Source organism: Urocampus carinirostris, chromosome 14 (assembly GCF_059441175.1).
Source record: "Urocampus carinirostris isolate Australia breed hairy pipefish chromosome 14, RoL_Ucar_1.0, whole genome shotgun sequence".
Taxonomy (NCBI): domain Eukaryota; kingdom Metazoa; phylum Chordata; class Actinopteri; order Syngnathiformes; family Syngnathidae; genus Urocampus; species Urocampus carinirostris.
This window is the reverse complement of record NC_142362.1, coordinates 38,008,971-38,033,919: the sequence shown is the minus strand read 5'-3', so window position 1 is coordinate 38,033,919 and position 24,949 is coordinate 38,008,971. Positions and strand designations below refer to the sequence as shown.

The following is a 24,949-nucleotide window of genomic DNA, read 5'->3' as shown; positions in this document are numbered from 1 at the left end:
TTACCCATTGCAAAAAAGGTTCGTCAAACGGCCGCTTATCTTAAAATGGATTTTCCATTGTTCTAAAGTAAATTATTTTGTCCCAAGTTGCTATGTGTATTGTGGGTCGCCCTAAGACATGTGTCTGCTCCAAAATGCGCAAGTGAAACCACATCACCGATAGATCCGTTATTGTGTTCAGGTGATGTTGCCACGAAAGTAAATCAGTGAATTATTAAAAAGAGACAATTGGTAAATGCTACTTAATCTTTTTAGTTTTAACAAATTTAAATCTTATCAATGTGTTCACATTTTTAAGACTTTCCAAAATTGGATTTATGACATTTTGATGCCAATTGAGGCCTTATTTTTAGAATAATTAATTCAATACCTTTTAGGACTTCAATAACCCGCAGGAACACAGAGTAGATCTAGGGCACAATTTTTACTACAGTTAACAATCAAGGTGTCACACCAACAGACTCCGTTTGGGCTGTAAATTGCTAAAAAAAATCCTTTTTATTAAAGCTCATTACACAAGATTAGTCACAATTATAATTCCTGCGTTTGTTACCTCCCGTCTCAATTACTGTAATGCACTACTCTCTGGTCTCCCGAAGTCTAGAATCAAGTCTCTTCAGCTTGTACAAAATGCCGCAGCGAGGCTTTTAACTAGGACAAAAAAGTATGATCACATAACACCAATTTTGGCTAACCTGCCATTGGCTCCCAGTTAGCCTTAGATGTGATTTCAAGGTTCTCTTAGTATTATACAAAATCATACATGGACTTGCTCCCTCTTATCTTTCAGATCTGATTTGCCCCTATGTCCCGGTCCGAAGCCTACGATCTGAGACTGCCGGTCTTCTGGTGATCCTAAGAGCAAAGAAGTGTTCTGCTGGTTCAAGAGCGTTCTCCATCCGGGCACCGGTGCTGTGGAATGCTCTTCCCCCTGAGATCCGATCTGCAACCTCAGTGGAAATGTTTAAATCCAAGCTTAAAACTCACCTCTACTCCATAGCATAGGAATAACCTACTCTTCTCGCCGGCTGAAAAATAGTCTGTGTAATATAGTGTAATAATCTGTGAAGCCCTTTGAGACTCTTTGTGATTTAGGGCTATACAAATAAAAATGACTTGACTTGACTTGACATGGCTCAAAGTGTACAGACGCTCCCCTACTTACGACCATTCGACTTACATAAGACGGTAGATACGAAAACATTTTCGGGAGTAATAAGAAAGCTTGATGCGGATGAGAAAACGGTCGGAACACTTTTTTCCGGACACTTTTTACCACAGGAGGACCTCTTAAAGCGCATCTTCCAAAAGTAAGTTAAACTCTACTTTATTTATCTTTATAGAGCATATTATTTAATGATATGTTTATTTTTAGTACAAAACAATACAAGTCAATTATACAAGCCTTAAACATACTTTTATAATCCTTAAACATACAAAATATAGCAGTGAAGCAACTTTCGAACAAATTCAACTTACGAACGATTGTCCAGAAACTCTCATTTGTAAGTAGTCCAGTGTCTGTACAAGCTGTTGTGATTGTCTACGGTCTTATGAACTTGAAGTGAATACATAGAGTTTTGATTTAATAAATATAATGTTTTTAATCACACTTCTGATTACTGACGACTGATTTAATTAAAATTGACAGTTGCTGACCGTCTGCAAACAGTGTGGTAATTGTTCCTTTCTGAATTTTAATGACATTATTTGCTCCGAAGCAGCATGCATTCAATTTCTCAATTTTAGAGACTGCTGATCTAATGCTTTTTGTTTGGCTTGTTTTAATTTATATTTTTTGCATGTTTTTTGAATGATCCGTTTACAAATGGGTTAAAATAGAATAGTAAATATTTTTTTTTGTTTTAGCCTTTATATAATAGCACTGAAAAGTTAATATTTTCACTTTGTATTTTTTATTGTTTTGCATTTTCAGGGATTTTGTCTCGTTGATCGACTTTAAATCTGCTCAGTGTGTAAAAATCTAAAATTGTTTTGTAGATCTGTGAATATTTTAATATGTACCTCATGTGTTTTTCAGAGATCCCCTGCAAAACATGAACATGAAGTTACTAATCACTTAATAATTTGTTGCATAATTTATTATTAATAATAAAATATCATGAAAAACATCTGAGAAGCTGTTTGGAAGCTGAAAGAGCAAAGCCAAAAGAGCTGGTTTTCTAAATAGAGCTCTCCTTTTAAAAGCGACCAGTAGGGGGCGGTAACGCTTTATGTGACATCACCATAATGACAAGCCAGGCGCATCGGTGTCATTTTCATGCATTTTTCATGCAAGAAACATGGCGGTGTCAACGATTTCAAGCATTGTGAAGCACTTCACCCAGAATTCAAGCATTTTCCTGACTTTGCAAACATTTTCAAGGATTTCAAGCACCTGTACGAACCCTATATGTAGTAAAATTGGCGAAAAAGCGCTTGGAATTTCCGATGTGACATACCTCAATGGCGTTGTCATAGGTCTTGCGTGCTTCTGTGTCCGTTTTGTCCGACATGAGCCATGCCTTCAGCAAGTACTCATAAAAGCTGTCTCCCAAGCCGCCAACTGAAGTATGATCTGGAGAGAGAAAAGAAAACTTGAAAAGATTTCTTCAATAATAGAACCCCTTCTAAGGTGTGGCGATCAATTGTTTGCAGATTACGATTCAAGAGAAATGCCCTTGTTTTTTTCATTCCCAGTAAAATGCCACAATCAGGTATAAACACTTTTCTAAAAATAAACAAACCCTAAATTGGAGTTGAAGTCTTTAGTTTCAGTAAAGTTTTATATAATTGGATTTAGAGATCTCCTCCCGAGTTAGCTATATCAGTGCATGCAATTGTAATTAATCAACTGATTCATATTTAAAACAGCAAGAGGCTAAAACTTGACTTTATATTTATTTAAAAGGTATACATTAATCACATTAAATTTCCCTTTTCCAATTTTTTTAATCCATTTTGTTCTTAATTCTTTCCTCCATTCTTTCCTTCTTTTTGTCTATCTTTTTTATTCTTTTTATTCATTTTTATTCTCTATATTTCTTTCGTGCCTTTCTTCACAGGCTGCACAAAATAATTTAAAAAAAAAATGTTTCACTATAGCCACGCAGGGCTCTTACAGCTTTGCTTAAAATATTTTTTAATGCTTTTTAAAATAAAACTTAGTCCACAAACCCCCCCACACAATTGAAACAAACAAAAACTCCCCATGAAAAACACTTTCCATCTGAAAAACAGCACTCTCCAAAGTTTTAGGCATGGAAAACTATAAAGAAAAAGGATGTTTACAGTACATCATGGATCCTTCGTCAAAACTGGCATATAACTACTAATTCCAAATAACTTCTGCTACATTCGTGGAAGCATTTTTATCACGATGCATGATATCTTTTTAGTTCAAACAAATCTAAATGTAAATGATGAGTTCACATATTGAAGACTGTTAAAAATAAAATTGGATTTGAGACAGTTGAATACCACTAAAAGCCTTAATTTTAGAATAAGTAAATCAATGCTTTTTAAGACTGTCCAAGGATCCGGGGGACCCAGTCATATTTAGTCTCCGTAGTTTGAATTCTTCCATGTGTTTTGTAGCACTTATTTTTGGTTGCACAGCCCAATACATTGATATATAGTGGTCTAATATTAAAAACTTTCCCTTTAATGCTCAATTCGCTGCATTTTTGATTAAACCCATAGCCATTCATGAGCTACAGCTTCTTCCAGCACATGCACATTCATATGCAAAAGATAATGAGCGCTAATTGAGAGCAATAAAGTCCAATTAATTCCACAAAGTTGGCGCATGTATGCAAGGTGTTTTAGACACTGCCACTCTCTCTGCCACTGTTGCTAGGAGTTGAACAGAGGCTAAGTGTTTTGTGAACTCCCAACGAAAAGCCCAGTTTAATCCTGAGTGGTAATAAACATCTTCATTAACCATACCTTTTAGAAAATAAATTTGAACTCCTTCAAACAGTAACAAAGATGCTACATAACCAAAAAGATATTCTTGCCAGTGTGCTGAGAAGGGATGTATGTATTATGTGATTTGAACACTAGGTGACAATATTATAAAGAGTACTTGATGATGTTTAATCTGGATTTCCTTTAAGATTTATTCTGAAACGTGGTCACCCAAGAGAACATGATCAATTGTGTGAAAGTTCCTGCAATGTCCATGCATTGTTCAAGCATAGTTAAAGCATAATTTCAATTTTCTTGCAATAAAATGTTGTTTTGCAAGCAAAGTGCACTTGTTTTTATGGAAAGCATTGTTTAAAAAGCAAGTGAAACTTGTGCTTGAAATGCATCCAGAGTGTTTTCTTCAAAACGAGTATTTCAAATAGCAATGTTTACTTGAACAGAACATACAGTGGTATGAAAAGTATTTGGCCCCTTCCTGATTTCTGTGTTTATTCGTGTTTATCACTTATTAAAGGTTTCAGTTCATCAAACCAATTCTAATATCACACAGAGACAACCCCAGGAAATACCAAATGCACTTTTGCAATGTTGATTCAATTTATTAAGGCAGAGGAAAATAAACCTCAAAACTTTTCTGGCCCTATCTAAAAAAGTAGTTGCCCCTTGAACCTAAGAGCAAGTTGGGTTACCTTTGGCAGCGATAACAGAAATCAATTAAGATAATTATCATGGAGTCTTTTACAACCCTGTGGAAGAATTTTAGCCCACTCATCTTTGCAAACTTGTTTAAAATATGCTGTATTGAAGGGTGTTCTAGCATGAACTGCCCTCTTTAGGGTAACACCGCAGCATCTCAATTGGATTTAAATCCTGACTTTGACTTGGCCACTCCTGAACCTTAATTTTATTTTGTTTTTTAACTATTCAGAGGCGCAATTGCTGATGTCTTTCGGATTGTTGTACTGCTCCATAATCCAAGGGCGCTTGAGTCTGTGGGCACAAACTGCTGGCCAGACGTTCTCATTTAAGATCTCCTAGTAAACACCATAATTCATTTTTTGTAGTAAAGCACACCCAGACCATAACACTGCCACCACCATGTTTTACTGTTGGGAATGTTGTTTTTGTCAAGTGCTGTGCCATGTTTACACCGAATGTACCGGGCTGCACTGCACACCTTCCAAAAAGGTGAATTTTTGACTCATACTTCCACATAATGTTTCTTAGAAAGATGCTCTTTGGCAAATGTGAGATGACTGTGTTTTTCTGTGACAGCATTAGTTTTTGCCTGGCAATACACCCATGGATGACCTTTTGGGCGGTGTCTTTCTTCATAAACACTTATCTGAAATAAGGCCAGCAAGGCTAGCAGTATCTTCAATGTTTTTCGAGGTTCTTTTGTAATGTACTGGATGAGCTGTCGCCACACTCTTGGGAGTAATCTCAGTTGGTTGACCACTCTTTGGAAGGATTGTCAAGGGTTTCCAGTTTTCTCCATTTGTGGGTAACTGCTCTGACAGAATTTCGATGGAGCTCTACAGCCTTGGAAATGGCTTTATAACATTTTCCAGAATGATAGATTTCAATAACTTTTTTACAATCAATTCTAGAATTTTTTGGATGGTGCCAAATCAAATGTCTTCTTGAGCTTTTGAAGCGTACTTAATTTTGGCTGAGAGATTCAATTTAAACTATTTCTTATTTCAACACAGGTGGTGGTAATCAATTTGGGGTTTGGCCTGTGGAACTGTGGAAATTACTTTTTCACATAGGGCCACATTGGTTTTGATTTTTGTGCCTTAATAAATGTAATCGACATTTCCAAGCTGCATTTTGTATTTATTTGGGTTGACTCTCTGCTACCATGATGACCAAGAGCAAAGGGGACAAATCCATCTGCTCAAAAAGTAGGGGTATCCATTTGTTGGCCACTACTGGAAAGGTCTTTGCTAAGATCATGCTCAGCAGACCCATTTCCACAATTGCAGTACAAGTCACCCCAGAAGCAGTGAGGTTTTTAAAAGGACAGGGGAACGCTTGACATGATCTTTGTGACACGCCAACTCCAAAAGAAATATCAAAAGCAGCACAAGGACTTGCTCATTGCCTTACTTTACCTCTCAAAGGCATTTGACAAAGTGAACAGGGACTGTTGCAAGCCCTGAAGAGAGTTGGGTGTCCACCAAAGATTCTCAACATTCTTGCACAATTCCATTTTGGAATGATGGCCTGCGTGGTAGTTGGAAGGCACAGCTAAGAACCCCCTGGTGCAAAACTGGAGTGAGGCAAGGCTGTGTTCTGGCTCCAGTTTAACATCCTCCTCGTCTGTATTACAATACAGCAGGCTGGCATTACCATCGACTTCAACATCGAGCGAATACGAAGCTGACCTCAGAGACCATCATTAAGCAACAACACGCTGATGACTGTCCCCTAATTGCTCATAAACCAGAGGCCCTGCAAAACATCTTCTCAGTAGATGTAACTGCGTACAACAGAATGGGACTGATGATCATCACAAAGAAAACACAGTTCTCCTTCAGTCCAGGGTTAACCTGCTCAAGCAAGCATCAGAATCTTTTTGTCAGCTAGGGAGAAGGGTTTTCCAGAACAGCAACCTCAGACTCCACAGATAAATGCTGGTCTACATAACAGCATGCATTACTACATTGCTGTACGGATGTGAAGCATAGTCTATCTTCATCCAGTTACTCCACCCGTCTACAATATTCCTGTGGTATGGAATCAGGGTCACACCTGCCGCCATTCAAGGCACAAAATCTGGCAGCAAAATCTTGAGGAGGTTACCACTAAGGTTCAAAATTCGGCAAAGCGTGCAGCCCTGTCCAAATGTTTCAGTGTTACCGTATCTTAATGCCATCTCCAATCACCATCTTGTTAAGTGTGAGGTGTTTCATGTTTACTGTGATAAGAAAAATTTTGGTTTTAGTAGCTGCAATATCCACCCTGCAACGGCATTAGCTGTAAAAGAACAATTACCTATGGCAACTGCGGCCTTCCCTTTGTATATTGGGCCTGTTTACTCACTTACAAATGACTTAAATAATGCTTTGGTTGATGCTCTTGACTCTGTGGCGCCCCAATGGCATACATTTCGACCAAAGAAGCATACACCTTGGTTTTATGAAGAAACCAGGTCACTCAAACAAGGTTTTAGGAAACTTGAACAAAAATGGCACACAACAAAGCTTGAGGTTTTCTGACTGGCCTGCTGTGACAACCTGCTGAAATAGAAAGTAGCTCTTGCCTCAGCTAGAGCATTGTTTTTTTTAATTGCTGTACATAAATATAGTCCGAAATAGACAGCAACTTAACGCGAATGGTTCTACCTATTCTGCTAATAACTGAGGTATTTTTAATAAAAAAATTCAACTCGTCCGGAATTAAATTTTAAATGAACATTATATAACCTCGTCCTATCTTAAATAATCTCCTCCTAGCAATAGATTCTGGTGTTGTCAATGCTACTGCTGCTGGATCTCATTGCTGCCTTTGATACTGTGGACCGCAACATATTACTTGACTCGTCCGATGCCGTCTCAACCAGAGGCGGCGGTTTATTACCTATCAGCTTGATTACAGTAACGTATTGCTTTCTGGTCACCCCCTGTCTAGCAACAAGAGTTTGCAGCTGGTTCAAAATGAGACAGCAAGATTTTTGACTAAGACAAAAAAGTTTGAGCATATTGCTCCTATATTAGCTAACTTGCACTGGCTGCCGTTCCGCTTAAGATGTGACTTTAAGGTTCTCTTACTTACATACAAATGTTTACATGGACTTAGGCTCTCTTATCTCTCCAATTTGGTTTCTCCCTATGTTCCTGCACGGAGCCTTCGCTCCGAAAATGCCGGTCTACTTGTGACTCCAAGGGCAAAGAAGAAGTCTGCAGGCTCGAGAGCGTTCTCCATCCGAACCCCGGTGCTGTGGAATGCTCTGCCTCCGGAGATAAGATCTGCAACCTCAGTGAAAATCTAGACTTAAAACCCACTTCATTTCATTAGCTTATGATTGATAAGTTTCTTTTCCTGCCTTTTTTCGACTGCCTGGCTGGTGGTGATATGAGAGAGAAGGACGATTTGAGATGGGTCAGCATCTGCACCTGAAGCATGTCAACGCCTGCCCCGACCAGCCGGCAAAGATGGGAACCTGCATCGTTGCTGCTAAGGACTTTTTGGACTATTTTACAGGCTTAAAGAGTGGTTTCTGTCATGCACTTTCTGGACAAATTTCAACATATTCCCTATAGTTTTATTTTATTGATGTTCACTATGTTTTATGAACTGTTAACCAATGCTAAATCTATTGCACCCTGGTCATCCTGGAAGTGGGATTACCAAATGTGAGGCCCCTTCTCAAGGTTTCTTATTTCCTCATGCTAAGGTTTTGAGTTGTTCCTTGCCTGCATGTTGGTTTAAGATCAGGGGATGGTGTAATTGTAATCCTGTGCAGTCCTTTGAGACATATTTTGATTAAGAGCTATACAAATAAATGTGACTTGACATGAACACAGGCGGCACATGGAAAACCTAGAGACTTTCTATGTAAGATGTCTCTAGAAGTTCCTTAGCATCATTTGGAGGGGCAGAGAGCCACTCATAAAGGTGTTGGAGAGAACAGGCCGCTGCAGCATAAAGTCCATCATAACACAACATAATAGGTGGCTGGGGCATGTCATTCGAATACCCAGCCACAGACTATGTCGCAGAATTCTCTATAGTCGGTTAAACCTTGGCCAACGTAGTGCTGGTGGGAGGGAGAAGCAGTACAAAGACCACATAAAGATCTCCCTTAAGAGATCACAGATGAACTACTCTTCATTGTTGGAACTGGCTTCTAGCAGAGACCTGTGGCCTCTTACTGCTCACAGGGAGTACACTATACGGAGCAACTGCGCACGCAACACCGTGCAGCAAAGCAGGCAAAAAGGCATGCTCGTCAGGCCCCCCCAGTATTTCATTCACATGCCCAGTCTATAACCGCACTTGTGGATCCAGGATTAGACTCTTTAAACACCAGCAGACTCACAAATAAAAGAAGATGGTCATCGTCGAATGATGGACAACCAAGAGATTAAAATTGTTTTGATGATCTGAAACGTTTGTGAGTGAAACACTGGAAATTGGGAAGGAAGCAAAATACTTTTAAGGCACTCTACTTTTTTTCTAGTGAAATAGAGAATTAAAGCTTTGTTTTGATATGCCCTATGCCTAACACCTACATAACAAAATGTTCTGTAGACCTTCAGGGATAAGTCAAAGTGGCATAAATTCTCTCTTCCTATTTAAGAGAAAATGTCTGGTATTGAATGAGTTAATTGAAAGAATTTTCAAAAACGTAAACTCCTATTTAATGTTTCCTCAACCAAACCAGAACATGTCAGTAAAATAAGACAAAGTGTACTCACGTTGGCCCCAGCGACCTGTACGAGGGTTCAGGTAATTTGGGTAAAGCCCATTTGGTCGATCCATTTTAGCGAGTAGCTTACGGATGTGCATTACCTGCAAAATAAATACGGAAAAATGTTTATTATTTCATAAGAGAAATTAATGGAAAAAATATCTTTGTTATTGACTAAATTCAAAATGTATAGGTTTCCTTCAATCTATCCCATGTGAGCTAATCACAAAATTATTTAGCTATATGATTTTGTTACACATGTCATAAATTCATTCTGTTTTTTAATGGCTGCATGGCCGCTATTGGTGTGTGAGTGTGTGTGAATGGGTAAGTATGAAGCACATTGTGAAGCGCTTTGGGAGGTCTTCATTGACTTGAAAAGCGCTATATAAAAGTCAAGATGGCGGCGCGTTGTGCAGACGGCTCGGGCTCGGCTCCAGTTCGTCTTTTGTTTTTCAGTGTCCCCTGATCCCTCATATTTTCCCTTCGACTCCCTTCGCATATACAATAATATCCACTACATCCCGAAGGATATACAGAGATCACTGGATCTCCCTGCAAGATCTGCCTGCCTGCCGACAACGACAACGACGCAGCAAAAGGAAAAGGCTGCCAGTCGGCTCTGAGCTAAGAAGGCGACCACACAGACCAGCGCTCCCAAGCATGTTCAACCAACGCCAGATCCATCGTCCACAATGAGTGAATTTGAGCTACGGATCGCCACCAACAACGTCCGGAATTGGAGTATTTTTTTTGTCATCACGGAGTCTTGGCTTTCCCGACACCGCATTACATCACCGGCTCGAACGAGACGAAGACTCCGGTAAAAACAGGGGTTGGAGACTACGCGCTACAATAACAGCCGAACCATTGACACACACTGCTCACTCGATATGGAGTTTCTAGCAGTATCGTGCAGACCCTTCTATGTACCGGGAGAGGTAACTGTGGTCTTTGTGTTTGCTGTTTACTTTCCACCGCTAACCGTTTCACCGGATGCTAACGTTAGCATAGCGCTAAATCTCCTGCCCGCTGCTATCAATAAACAGCAGCTTGCACACCCCAACGGAGCTTTATCGTCGACGGCGACTTTAATCGGGCATGTTTATGGACTGTACTCCCAATCCATTCAATTGTGGACTGAGCAATTCGGAAAAACACTGGACTATGTGTAATGTAAGATTAAACATCAAACATTCCAGTTGTATCCAGCAACTCTGTTTGACCCTCACCCCCTCACGTCTAGCATCCTGGACGCTAACGTGTAGCCACCCGGAGCTACCCGGACCGGGATACGGACCGGTACTATCCGGGACGCTAACGTGTAGCCACCCGGAGCAACCCGGACCGGAACTATCCGGAACTAACCAGCCTTAGCGCTGTTAGACAGAGACACGAAAGCCTGTGGTAAGCGGAGAGGAGGTGGGCTCGCTAACACAAGGTGGTATATCCCTTGGCACAAAGATTTCCATCTGCCGCGGGGACGTCGAACTTTTGGACTAGCGTGTGACGTCATCCACTCAACTAGACTACAACAAGCACCCCGAGGGCATCATGTTAATCTGTTAATAAACAACAAGGGAAACTGCTGGAAGTGTGAATTTCCCTACGGGGATGAATAAAGTATCTATCTATCTATCTAATATCAGTAATTACGTAACATATTGTTCAGATAACTCTAACCTACCAAACCTTTCACTCAAAGTCAATAAATCCAAAGAAACCTTCTTATACTGTGTCTTGGTAGAGTATGCGCTGCTTCCTTTACCAGCCTCCACATTGCTTAAAAGCTTTACAAACTGTATATTTTACTATTTGCAGCTTGTTATCTGCAGAATATGATTTTCTTTTTGGTGCCATTTCGTTCATTCTTCGCCGTTGTTTTTATAAATTACCGGAAACATAATAATATAATAATGTGTTATAATAAACTATGAATAAAACTGGAACTTCTAGTCAGGGAATACAGTAATCAAAAGAAGAAAAATTATTTATTAACCAAAACTACTGGGTTTTATTGAAAGATACATAAGGGCTGGTTTGGCATTTCTTAAGGCGCAACAAATTGTAAGGAACACACCTCAAAAATAGTATTTTTTCTTATATTATATAAGGCGCATGACATTGAGACTACAGTAACAACTTGTGTGTGTGTTCGGGTATATGCCGCTCACTCAATTCACAAAAAAATTGTAAGAAATGGGAATCGAACCAGAGGAGTAGCAGGGAGAGCACCAACACATTACTACTAGACCGCCTGTGGTACAGATGAAACACAAAAAGGCATTAGATATAACCATTCAAATGGGTTAAACAGTCTCCTCACTTCTTTACTTGTAAAAAGGAGAGACTGATTAACCTATCAAAATGCACTAGGCTTATCTGAGAAGTGGGGACACTGTCCCAACTATTTAATGCACTAAAGTGGGGAGAATGTTTAACCTATCAGAATGCATTATGCATATCTTCAACAGTGAATGTTAGAGAAAACCATGTCTTCCAACAAAATACTATACATGCTCTTTCATCTACTCATACATATTAAACAGGGAGGTTATTGATGCACAGGTGAAGAAGTGGAGAGGCTTTTTAAATTCAATTACCCATTTTATCAGAATGCACTAGGCAAATTAAAAATGTAACACCGTTAGTAAAAATAATGTCATAATGAGACAAAGTCTAATGCCTTGTATCTCATTTGTACCACTAATGGTTTAGCGGCACTCTCACCACCACTACTCAGGTTCGCTTCCCGTTAAATACAACATTTTGCGATTTAGGTCAGCGACATTAATAATTTGATTACAGTTAACCCATGTATGGTAAAGAATACCAATAATCACTGTATGAGTTTCCAATCATATCCGCCATATTATGTGGTGAATAAGGCGCAATGGTTTACAAGGTGCACTTTCAAATTTCTGGCCAAATAAGGGTTTCTACGTGCAAATACGGAAAACAGTAAATTCATATGATCAAGTGGTGCACATTTTAGGATTACCTTCTGGTAGTAAATAGGGTTTCCTGTCAGGTACGTAAGGTGAACAAATTCCATGTGCAGTGTTCCAAATTCTGCCAAGATGCTGCTGCCGGCAGACGCCCAACCCCAATTACGTCCGACACCACTGGGAGAAGGTATGCAGACATTTTTAAACAGGTTATCAAGACTTCAAAACACAGATCAAATAATGTGTTCCTTTGTAGTGGTAACATGAGTGACACCTCAGTGGTTACATGATACTACGCACCTCTTTAAGTTGACCATTGCCCAAGGGATCCCTGTCGGGGTATTGAAGGCAGGGAGCAGCTTCTCTGCAAGTTGCACTGCTTTTAATTTGAACATCTAAGAGAACAAAAAGTGAATAAAAACAAATATCTTAACCAAGGTTGTACATCATGGGTGGCCAAACATTCTGGAGTGTTGGGCCGCGTTGGGTTCAAAAATTTGGCCAGGGGCTTGGACCTGGAGACCTATCCAATCTTTCTCATTTGTATTTACGGGTAAATATACATGCAGATTTTAACATGTTATATTCATTTTAATATTTGTATTTGAATAGATTGAGTTTTTCAAAACAATTAGATGAAACTAAAGTTAAAGCAAAATAATATGTTAGGTACTTATTTTTTAAGCACTGTATTTGATATCTAGTTTTGCAGTAATTTTGTATTATATTTGGAGGATTTCTGTAAAATTGCTGTAGTATTTTTTGTAATATTCTGTAGTATTTCCGTAGTAGCATTTTTGTGGTATTTCTGTAGTATTGTAGTAGTATTATTGTAGTAATTTTTGGGTAATATTTCTGTCATAGTATTTTTGTGTTATAGTATTACTTTAGTAACCTTTTGTAGTATTTCCTTTATCTTTTAAAAAAACAGTTAAACTTTTGTTTTCCAAAATGGAGCAGGACATTATGTTTGAATTCTTTGCCCGGTGCAATGAGTGATCATCCAACAGGTAACATAAGAGTGATCAAAATAATTATGGATTTTTTATGAATTGTATATTTTTATCTATGCAATCATAAATATATTTATTTTCAAAATTTCAGTTTTATCAACGGCAAATATAATCCACTTTTCTGTTATTCATGAAAGTGGACCGACCATCTTAGTGTTTCAATTAAGAAAACAGTTTATGACTAGTAAAACCTAAACTGTCAGTTTTAGATAGATACTTTATTCATCCCCGCAGGGAAATTCACATTTCCAGCAGCATCCCTTCGCTGAGAACGATACAATAATAAAACAAAAGGAATACAATATACAAATACCCAATGTGACGTGCTAATACCCACTGTAGCGTGTTGTATAGAGTATTTAAATAGTGCGACATAAAATACACACTGCAATAAAAGTACGGTAATATGCAATGTAGGGGGTGTGGTTTAGTGTGGGCCTTTACTCCGCTGGGTGGAGTTAAAGAGCCTCATGGCATGAGGAAGAAAGGATCTCTTCAGTCTGTCCGTGGTACAAGACAGTGACAGCAGTCTGTCGCTGAAGCTGCTCTTCTTTCTGGACATAATGCTGTGTAGTGGATGTGATAAATTGTCCATGATTGACTGCAGCTTTTTCAGTGCCCGTCTCTCAGCTACTGTTGTCAGGCTGTCGAGCTCTGTGCCCACAACAGAGCACGCTTTCCTCGCCAGTTTATTGAGACGATAGGCATCCTTCTTCATGACGCTGCCTCCCCAACACGCTGCCACATAGAAGAGGGCGCTTGCCACAACTGTCTCATAGAATATTTTCAGGAGCTTTTTGCAGATGTTGAAGGAGGCCAGCCTTCTGAGGAAGTAAAGTCGGCTTTGACCTTTCCTACATAGAGCTTCTGTGTTGGCAGTCCAGTCCAGTTTGTTGTCCAACTGCACCCCCAGGTATTTGTAGGTCTGGACAAATTCTACACCTTCTCCTTTGATGGTTACAGGAACCGGGTGAGTTTTAGTTCTCCTGAAGTCCACCACCATCTCCCTGGTCTTGGTGGCATTCAGGTGCAGGTGGTTTGCGTCGCTCCATTGGACAAAGTCCTGAATCAATTTCCTGTACTCCTCCTCCTGCCCACTTCTGATACATCCCACGATCGCAGTGTCATCAGCAAACCTTTGCACGTGGCAGGAGTTGTACTGAATGTCCGATGTATACGGAGTGAATAGGAACGGAGAGAGCACGGTCCCCTGCGGATATCCTGTGCTGCTAACCACAGTGTCTGATGTACAGCCCCCCTGTTTCACATACTGGGGTCTGCCTGTCAGGTAGTCCGTAATCCATTCTACGAGGTATGAGGTAACTCCCATCTCTGTCAGTTTCCTACTCAGTAGCAGAGGCTGTATGGTATTGAAGGCACTGGAGTTTTAACTAATGTTCTGGGTTTTTGAAAGGAATGATAACTAAACCAAGTTTTTAAAATGTGATTTATTTTAATCTACAAAATAACTAATAAATTAACAAATATTTATTTTCAAATAAATAGAAGGTACAACTGCTGTTCTCTGTTTCAGTGAAAAAGCAAAAGCAAAAAAAAAAAAAAAAAAAAAAAAAAAAAAAAAAGCAACTAGATCACATTTGTGGACTAACCTCTTGTCCGGAGAGGTAGTAGGCTGCCAGCAGGCCTCCGATGAAGCGGATGTTGACTTCAAAAACAGACACTTCAAAATTCTGCAAAAATGAATAATAACAAAGTTGCAATTTTCTCAAGGTGGATCCCCATTCAAAAACCACAGACATTCCCCTTGAGGTTAAACAAGGTTAAAATTAAAAAGTCCGCTGAAATGGCAAAGCCGAGATGAAAGTCTGCACACTGCTGTGTACAATCGACAGCCATGCAACGTTATACTACTCATGTACCGTGAATTCCAAACTACGGGCTTTTCCATTTTTGCTACACTTTAAACACTGCAGCTTTATCGACGGTGCAGCATTTTTTTTTGTGGCGGAAAAAACATTTTTCCCAGTAACAGTAGACCAATAAAATGAATGAGTAGTTCAGAGGTGCAATTAAATTATATGATTATGCACAACTTTCGTAATTGTAAATCAGTCAAAAAAGCGGTTTGACGCTAATGGTGCTGAGTATCAAACATGTTTTATCATCTTGGCGCTCGGTCGCTAAATTCCTTTCACATAGGGCCAGGTAGGATTTTTTGCCTTAATGGAATCAATATTTAAAAAGTGCGTGTATGTATTTCCTTGCATTGTCTTTGTGTGGTATTAAAATTGGTTTGATGATCTGAAACCTTCGTGAGTTATAAAAATGTCACTCTACAGTAAATCTCCCCAAATCCGTGGGGTCAACATAGACAGTCAATCCCTCAAGAAGTATTTTCAGAACAGGTGATGCCATTCTACAGTGGAGCCTTATATAAAGATCTTAATGCTTTTTGAATGGCAGTAAAAATGTATCCAAAACTATCACTCAACGAGCCATGCACTGCATTTTTTTTTTCCATGTGACGTATGAAACATGACACTAGAGCAGGGATGTCAAACTCATTTCAACTCGGGGGGCCACGTGGTAGAAAAAAAACACTGTCTTAGCAGTAGACCTGGGAATCATTCTGAGGCTCGTAATTAAATTACGATTATGATTAAGGGGAGAAAGATTTGATTATAAAAACATTTTTGAATTTGTTGCTCCCAATAACAGAAACAAAAAAAAACACACACAAAAAAAAACCAACCTGAAAACAATTAAATTAATTCCCGCAACAGTTATTTTAACTTACAACCAGTTCAGGGTGGCCCCTGCCCACTGCCTAAGGATAGCTGGGATGGGCTGCAGCAACCCCGTGACCCTAGTGAGTATAAGCGGCGCAAAAAATAGATGGATGGATAATTTAACTTATGGAAACACATGCAAACTGGAGAAAGTGACAGAAATAGCAAACAAACACTGATTTTAAGAGAAAATGGTTTAAAATATTGATTAAATAATTTTAAGTATTTTATTTGCTACATTAATTCATGAAAATGTTTACCTGAATTAGGGAATTTCACTATTAGATTTCATATCTATTATAGAAAGGAGCTAAAGGAGAACAGCGCCCTCTGGAATTTTTTAGGGCGTGTCTAGGTTTCTATTTCATTATTATATACCAACTTAACATGACAGTGAGGAGCTACACATCTTGCTGTGAGGTTGATTGGATATTCTTTTATAAGGAATTAGTTGAAATTGTAACCAACTGATTTTCCCAGCATGTTTCTGTGAATGAAGGTGTTAAAACGGTGGTTGGCTGTATTGATCTTCAACTTGATGATTGATTTGACAAATAATAACAGCAACGAGTCAGGTAATTACCAGGACTTTATACAAAAAGGCAACAGTCTGTCAATCATAGGCGATGCGAAACGTGGGGTCAAGCCCATTCTCTGACAGGGAACTTTAGTCTTAAGCAGTCTACATTACAAGTTCCACACAGTACAACACAGTACAAACGTTTGGATCACATGTGCATTGTTTGTAATACAATGATGGCCAACTTAAATCAGCAGCCACGGGCTGTCGTCCTCCTCACGTACTGATTGACTGAAAACATGCGCCGTCGGATGTATGAATTGAATCAGTAAATTGAATCAATCGATCAATGGTATAATGGCCAAACTTTTTGATGCAAATTATTTCACCCTTATATAAAGTTAGGTTTGGAAATGATCCAGAAACAGCTAAAGTGCTGACTCTGCACCCCATTAAAAATAACTTTAATGTCAAATATGTTAAGAATGTATGCTCACACTAGACAGTTTATCAGTCAAAATTTTGCAGCACGCCTAACTACTGTGGGCACCTTCATTTTAATCAAATGAAATCTAAATTTGTTTCGGGTTTTTTATGTATATATTTTTTGGAAGAGAGGACCCTTTGGGATTTAGTTTCAAATGCCTGATGTAAGGGGAATCCATAATTTCCAAGTAAAATATGTTCGCACAACATTGAAGAGCCGTTGTGCCACTCGAAGAGGTATTCATTTATGAATTGATTTAGATGTTGAGCTTAAAAATCTCTCTAATTTGTGAATCTTTAGTAATTTATAATAATTAATAATAATAATGATTAATATATCAAGAGTTTTTAAAGGTGCTAACGAAATTTGAAAATGTGTTACTCTGCCGCCATTTCCTGGCTTCAATTCAAGATCGCAGCTCTAGGCAGTTCATTCATTCAAGTAGGTGCATATCTTACTTGCACTCAAATAAACTTATTTTTTCATCGTTTTTGGGGGTTTGGGTTTGCGTTTGAATTGTATTGGAAACAGACCTTTTCTTACTTCTACCATTTTTATGCAATAGTAACAATATAACTGCAATGAAAAGCAAAAATAGCTCTTCCCTGGGTGTAGTTGTCCAACGTTTTTTTTCAACTGGAAGATTCAATTAAATATCATATTTAAGAGAAGCTTTCTGAAATTACTCATATAATACAAATATATGGGAAACAATGTTGATTAATTCAGGTTAATTACATACCACATTGAAGTCCAAATTCTGGTCAATCCACTCCTGCCCATCTTTGAACTCTTCATTCAGACCCATGATGTACAGTGTGTCCAATGCATCCACAATTGATGCTCCAAGCTGAGAATTACCTGCCCCAAACATAAAGAAATCTCAAAAAGAGAACCTGCTTAATTATCACTTGCTTTTCCACAAACAATACATTTTGAACTTCCATCTCTAATGTGAAGGCAAACCAAAGTAAAACCTGTGCAAAGTCATGTGCACTCATTTTAACAGACATACCACAAAATGATGTATTATGCAAACATGGAAATTCAACAGGGGTTGGTAGAGTAGCCAAAGGTTTTACTCAAGTAAAAGTGCTGTTACTTAAGAATAATATTACTCAAGCAGAAGTAAAAGTAGTCATTCAAATACTTACTTAAGTTAAAAAAGTACTTGGTGAAAACATTACTCAAGTACTGAATAACTGTAGCAATGTCGTATTTATTGATTTTTTTTTCCAAACAACCAATCAGATCAAATTATCAGTCCATCCAATCAACAAAAAAAATGCATTTATTTTAAAAGGTGATTAAAATAATCAATGTAAATTCAATTGCTTTAATAAATAAAATAAATAAAAATAAAAATAATATAAATAAAATAAGCACATCTAGCACCAAGTAGCACATTTAAAGCCCCAATACTTATATAAACAATGGTTTGCAAGCAGAACAACAAGCTAGCCCCTGGACTCGAACAAAGAGGACATTGCATATTGTAGCTGGTGTTTTGCACGCTTTTTAAGGGCAAAATGCTTTTGATGTGAGGCCAGGGGTGGTTTCCTCAACTGTGTTTTCATAGTCTCTATTGCTAAGCAACATCTGTTTCATCCGTTGACAACTTTTCCCCGCTAAAGTTGAATATCGTCACGTAACGAGGCTGCTACGTTTGATTGGTTAAACATGGTAGAAACCTGGCTGAGTCCTGCGTCAAAATAAATGCGCCTTAGCAGAGACAGAAGCGTACTTATGTGGAGGGGATTTATTAAGTAACGAAGTGACGACTTCAATGTTGCCTCATGTAGCCGAGTAAAAGTACAGTTTTTTTTTCCTTCTCAAACTCACTCAAGTAAAAGTAAAATGATAGGGATTTAAAAAATACTCCTGGAAGTAAAACATTTCTTAAAACTTACTCAAGTGAATGTAACGGAGTAAATGTACTTCGTTACTACCCACCTCTGAAATTCAATTAGTCATAAGGGGCCGGTCACACAGACATTTGCGGCTGAATCACGGCCAGAAATTTCTGCCTTTGAGGCGGACGCTATTGGACGCATTGAGATCGCCATTCAGACGAGATACAGCGGTGCTTAACACGAGGTCGGAAATTCGCGCGCGGGTGTCAGCGCGAAAAAGATTTGCGCTGCTCAATTCCTCAGAGCGCGGGTACACAGCCTTTCATGAGCGTATTGAGGCTGAACCACGCCCAGAAATTTCTGGCCGTGAAGCAGATGCTGTTGGGCACTGTTAGACGTTTTGAGACCGCCATATAGACGAGATAGAGCAGTGCTTTACTCGCGGTCGGAAATTTTCATGTGGTTGGCCGCGCTCAAAACTTTTGAGCTGCTTAAAAGTTTGAGCACGTGTTAAACCGCGTGCCGCACACGTGGTCAACACGAGGTAATGACGCGGAAATGACGCGGAACGACGTGCTCTGGCCGCGGCCAGGGCGTGGTTACACATGGGTAGGACGGGAAATTTCAGCGGGTAATCGTGGGTGGAGTATGGTAATAGCATGTTCTGCGCCTGTATCGCGGTGTTATTATGTGAAATTAGCGTGTTACGCGTGTGACGGTCAAACGCCTTTCTCCGCGTATAAACAGCGCGAATGCCGAGCACACGTCAGTTGTGCTCGAGACGTCAAGGGGGTGAACATGGATCCCCGTCAGCGTAGTTTCTCTTCATTTCGAATAAATCTTTCGGTGCATTCGCAGCAAGGCTTTAACGCTAGGACCTTAGCTTGGCCTTTTGGTTGAGAGTAAGAGTCCCAGCTCCTAAGCTTTGTAGCGTATTATGAACTGTTCGATAATGGATAATGAATAAAGAAGATAGTACAATCACCCTCAGACCCCCCCCCCTCGCGTGAACGCGCATTCTGCTGCGCTTCCAACGAAAGCGATCGTATTCTATATAAAACGCTTATTAAATCTATAAAGCGAGCTAATTATAACAATTGGGAGATCCTAGTCTATATAACGCGTTTATTTAAACAATAAAGTGCGATCGTATTCTACAAAATGCGTTTGTTAACGTGGATGAAAAAGTCACGCGAGGGGGTGGGGCGGTGTGGGTGTTGCGTAGGAGTCGGATTTGGGCACAGCACCGGCTCGGGAGCTTTTATACCCGTGGTCCACACGAGAAAATGACGCAGAAATGACGCGATGAGGAAGCGGAACGGTCGCCGGCGTCTGTTTTGCGGGCATACCACCGATGAACAGCGGGTTGGCCAATTTTGCGCATTTTCCATCCCGGGCAACCACAGGCAAAAAAAAAAACGCAAAATTTTAGCCGTGATTCAGCCGCAAACGGCTGTGTGACCGGCCCCTAAGCTCAGTGTACAGTGTTTCCGGTACATAGGAAGATTTGGGCGGGCCGCCAGGGTTTAATTGGTCTCACAAGTGTCTGATAAGCATGTATTTTTGTTAAATACAACGCTAGGCACACTTGTGAGAAACGCCCTATTGTGCGGTGCCGCCCTGACAGCGGACATAGCTGAGGACGTAGATGAGGCTGCCAAAGAGTGAAGTGGGTGTCACCGTTAAAGGCTTAAGTGTGGGTGTCACTGCACAGCACATGCATTATGCAAAACATGTCGTTTTAACAACCCTGAATATGGCAAAGAGACACGCCTACGGGGCACAACTTAAACGGGCGGCCATCACCTACAGCAGAAGAAAATGGAAACCGGGCAGCCGTGAGTATTGAAATTAATGAATCGATGGCTCGCAAGTAGAGGCAACTGTGAAAACAAACTCTGACAATATCACAGCCGAAGTGAAGCATGCACATCATAGTTCTAGCTTCTTGATATTGCCCCAGAAGGCACCAAATCTATGCATTTGAATTTTAAGAGTACAACATTTACTTCCCAGGGAACCTGCCCCTGTACCCCCCTTAGAAAGTCTACCCACAGAGGTCTCACAAAATTATATTATTTGATCAATTTTCAATGTTGACTAGTCAATAACAGCTGCATACCACCTTTTTAGACACAACAAAACTCTGGTCAATGATTTATGAGAACATTATATGTGATCATAGATTGTAGTAGCTATAGGTTAAGATAATTTATCTGACACCACAAGGGCTCAGATGGTCAAAGACCATCCTGGGACACACAGCTGTGAGTGTTCCAGAATAAAACACCCTTGAACTTAAATGATCTGATTAAAGTCACTATCTAATGATGGGTCGATTCAAAGATCACATTTCTGACATTTTCTTAAGTCCATATGGAAATACGCTACACAATCACTATGTGCCAATTCAAAACCTCTTTCTTTCATTGACTAAATTTGTCAGCTACGTAATGCAAATGGACTGGACGCTGTCAAAGTCATTTGATTTTATTAAAAATGTGCCCATGTAATAGGTTGCCTTTGACGCATTTACTTATACAGACGCTCCCCTACTTACGAACATTAGAGTTACGAAAAATGGTAGATACGAACATTTTTTGGGGATGTCGAAAACCCTGACATTGCTGTAAGTTAGATTTTGTATTGCGCACCCTTTTCCTTCATAAATCATTCGTTGTTTGGATCAGCAATTTCAGTTAAATATATTAAATGGCAGACAAACACGGATATCTGAGAAGTGAAATGAAGTGTATAGGATTAACAGAAAAGTTCAATAATTACTTAAAAGTAGGCCGGTGCAAAAATGTTGACACCCTTGTTGTTTTATTGATTTGAATACCTTTAGCACTAATTATTGGACCACAAAATTTGTTTGGTACGCTCATTGAAACTTCACACAGGTAAAGCCAATCATAAGAAAGGGTATTTGAGGTGGCCAGTTGCAATTGCTCAGTAACCATCAAACCTAACTGAAGTGGAGATGTTTTGTAAAGGAGAATAGTCAAAAATACCTTCAACCAGAACCCAGACACTCATTGACAGCTAAAGGAAGCATTTAGAGGCTGTTATTTCTGCAAAAAAGAGAATTACTACATTTTCATGTAATTTTTCTGTTGGGGTGCCAGAATTTATGCACCTGCCTACTTTTGTTCAAGCAATTATTGCACATTTTCTGTAAACTTAATTTCACTTCTCAGATATCACTTTGTTTATCTGCCATTTGATATATTTAACTGAAGTTGCTGATCTGAACAATCAATTATTTACAAAGGAAAATCTTTAACATGATCAGGGGTGCCCATACTTCTGCATATGACTGTAAACTGATTAAGGGTTTAGGTAATCCTAACATTTACAAAAGTGAGACTTCGATTATCTAAGGTTGTGAGGAGGAATACAATTAAAAGCAGGCTTCACGATATTAAGTATTATTCGGGATCTTACCAAAGATATTTGTAGAATGTCCTTTCTTGGCAAGGGGCTTTAGTTCGTTGTGACCCCAGCCATATTGCCGGTAGCTATCCCATGCATGCTTCATCATCTGAAATATCACGAGAGAGCACATTAGTTGTAGTCAAAGGTTAAATATATTTTGACATCATTGCTGTGGAATTAAAATCAGTGAAATCTGGTAATAATTATCGACTTTAAGGTGCCAATTTGATGATTTTAAGTGTATCTTCACCTGATTTTTTTTTGTGATAAACCCAACTGCAGAGTTTCAGGATTGATAAGCATCCTCTCTGATCAATTATACTATGAAAATAAGAATCACAGCACAATATTAAAAAAAATATTAAAAAGTTTACTAATACAAAAAAATACAGACAGAACAAATAAATTGAACCATATGTGAAACAAAACCTTTAGTGGTGAAAATTCAAATTAAATATAAAAAAACATTTGTAGGGATTCACATTAATTATTGGGCAGATGGTTAGCAAAAGATTTGCCCTAATTACTAGCCTTGCAAGGATGTTCAATGAGCCAGCACTAGTTTCCAAGCTTTGAAATTTTGTATTATAAAATAGTGTGATTTTCTATGTTGTAATTAGGGATCGACTGATTATCGGGCATGCAGATTATCGGCACCGATATTTGGAAATTTTGACGGATATCGGTATCGACATTTTTATTTAATCGACAGGCTGATTATTTAGGCTCGGATGCAGCTGAGCCTCTCCCCCTTCCGCCTACTCCCCCTTCCGCCTACTCCCCTTGCTACCCACCCTGCACCTTCTGATTGGATAAACGACCGGACACGGAGCCACTTAGGCAAATGCTTGCCCGACTCAAAACACTCCAGACCGGAATCAAGCAGACTTTAAAAAGTCCGTGGCGTGGTAGGAAAGTGTGTGTGTGATTAGGAGATGGTGTAAAAAGTGAAGTTAACTTGTTTAAGGGAATCACGTTCAGGTAGAGACCGTTATATTGGCTCTAATCATAACATTATTTAGTCAATAAAGCATGTGTGTTGATTGAGAAAGAGCATAAAAAGCATGATAAAGTGGCGGGCTGAGTGATTAGCTGTTATGATAACATTAGTTCATCAACTTGGCTCTAGAGCAGGATTGCGCAAAGCTTTTAATTCCTGAGCTGCATTGAAATTTCCATTGATTTTTGCACTTTTTGTTTCAAGATAATTTAGGGTGATGTTGGTTGTATTGACATTATTTATTTATTTGAAAAAAAAAATCAAGTAAAAAGGGAGCTGTTGAAGTTTTTAATTTCCCCTTTACAGGTTGCTGCTGACTTTATTTCCGTTGAAATTCTAACTTATTTACTGTAAACGGATTCAGGAATCTATTTGAGTTTTTATTTCCGAGTTGCTACAAAGCCTAATTTTATTTCCTTCAGTGTTAGTTTTTGGTTTAAGTGAAAGATTAGTTATTTATTAGTTGTTTTCTAATTCAAATTCTAATTTATTTACTGTAAAAGGTTTAAGAAAGATATTAAAGTTTTGTTTGAATTTACAACAAATATTCTGTTTCTTTTTAAAAAAAATAAAAATTTCTTACGCAAATTTTTAAGCTTTACAGCAAACTAAGATCGGGTTCAAATATCTTATCAGCCTCCTTTCAATACTAATAATCGGTATTGTTATTGGCCCTGAAAAACCCATACTGGTCGATCCTAGTAGTAATAGCACAATATGTTTGTGTCTCCTCTCCATTGAGCATGGCTCAGATTGAACTGCGATGCTGTGATTTTATGGGTTCAACTTTAGTGAGTATATTCATTTTTGTAGTTTTAATAGAATGTTTTATTAGGCCAGAGTCCTGCTTGTGTTTGCGCATAAACGCTGATCGAATTAAGATAGACTGCTCAGGCTGCGTTGAAATCAGCTTTTGTTGGATTTATTTTAGTTACGAATGGACGGCTAAATTATAGGGTTTGTGCACCTTTTTCATGGCCAAATTCAAGCACTTTTAAAGCACGTTCAAGACCAATTTTTCTATTTTTGTAGTAACCTAAAAGGAAGAAATCCAGAATTGATCTAAAGAACCTTTATATTTTTGTTGACTGATAACTAAAATAAATTCTCCATCTTGCTGCCAACACATACTATTTTAAGCAGTAATTATCTATGATATTTTTGTTTCAATGTGCTGCTATAAACTACATGAATTCTGCCATTCTGCTTCAACAATGTATGCACAGCTTGGCTAGGTCACAATTGTTTACAAACATGGAAATGACTCTATAGGTGTTGGGTAATATTTGAGTTCACTAGGGAAGACAAAAAAACAAAGAAAAAAAACATACTGTATGTATGAAAAACAGAAAAATTAGCCAAATGTTGCCTCATTTTAATCATATTGAGTGCTCCGAAGCAGAGTGCATTCAATTTTTCAATCCAAGAAACTGCTGATCTTTTGATTTTTGCTTCATTATTTTAATTCATATTTTTTGCCTGTTCTCAGAGGATATTTGTATAAATTGGTTAAAATAGAATTGTAAATACTTAATTTATTTTGCATTTGTATTGTTTATTTAAAGCGCAGAATAATTCATCTTTTATTTAT

The 24,949-nt window shown here is 38.7% G+C and overlaps 1 protein-coding gene across 1 annotated transcript in view; it reads right to left on the bottom strand.

Moving 5' to 3' along the window:
• The window catches only part of man1a2 (mannosidase, alpha, class 1A, member 2), a 56,183-nt gene that overhangs the window by 11,886 nt on the left and 19,348 nt on the right, over positions 1-24,949 (bottom strand). The window contains exons 4-10 of the mRNA XM_088352151.1: positions 22,368-22,464; positions 17,810-17,928; positions 14,921-15,001; positions 12,598-12,692; positions 12,351-12,474; positions 9,357-9,450; positions 2,463-2,578 (exon numbers count right to left, since the gene is read on the bottom strand). Coding sequence (XP_088208277.1) covers positions 2,463-2,578; positions 9,357-9,450; positions 12,351-12,474; positions 12,598-12,692; positions 14,921-15,001; positions 17,810-17,928; positions 22,368-22,464 — 726 coding nt within the window. The remainder of the gene's footprint in view (positions 1-2,462; positions 2,579-9,356; positions 9,451-12,350; positions 12,475-12,597; positions 12,693-14,920; positions 15,002-17,809; positions 17,929-22,367; positions 22,465-24,949) is intronic.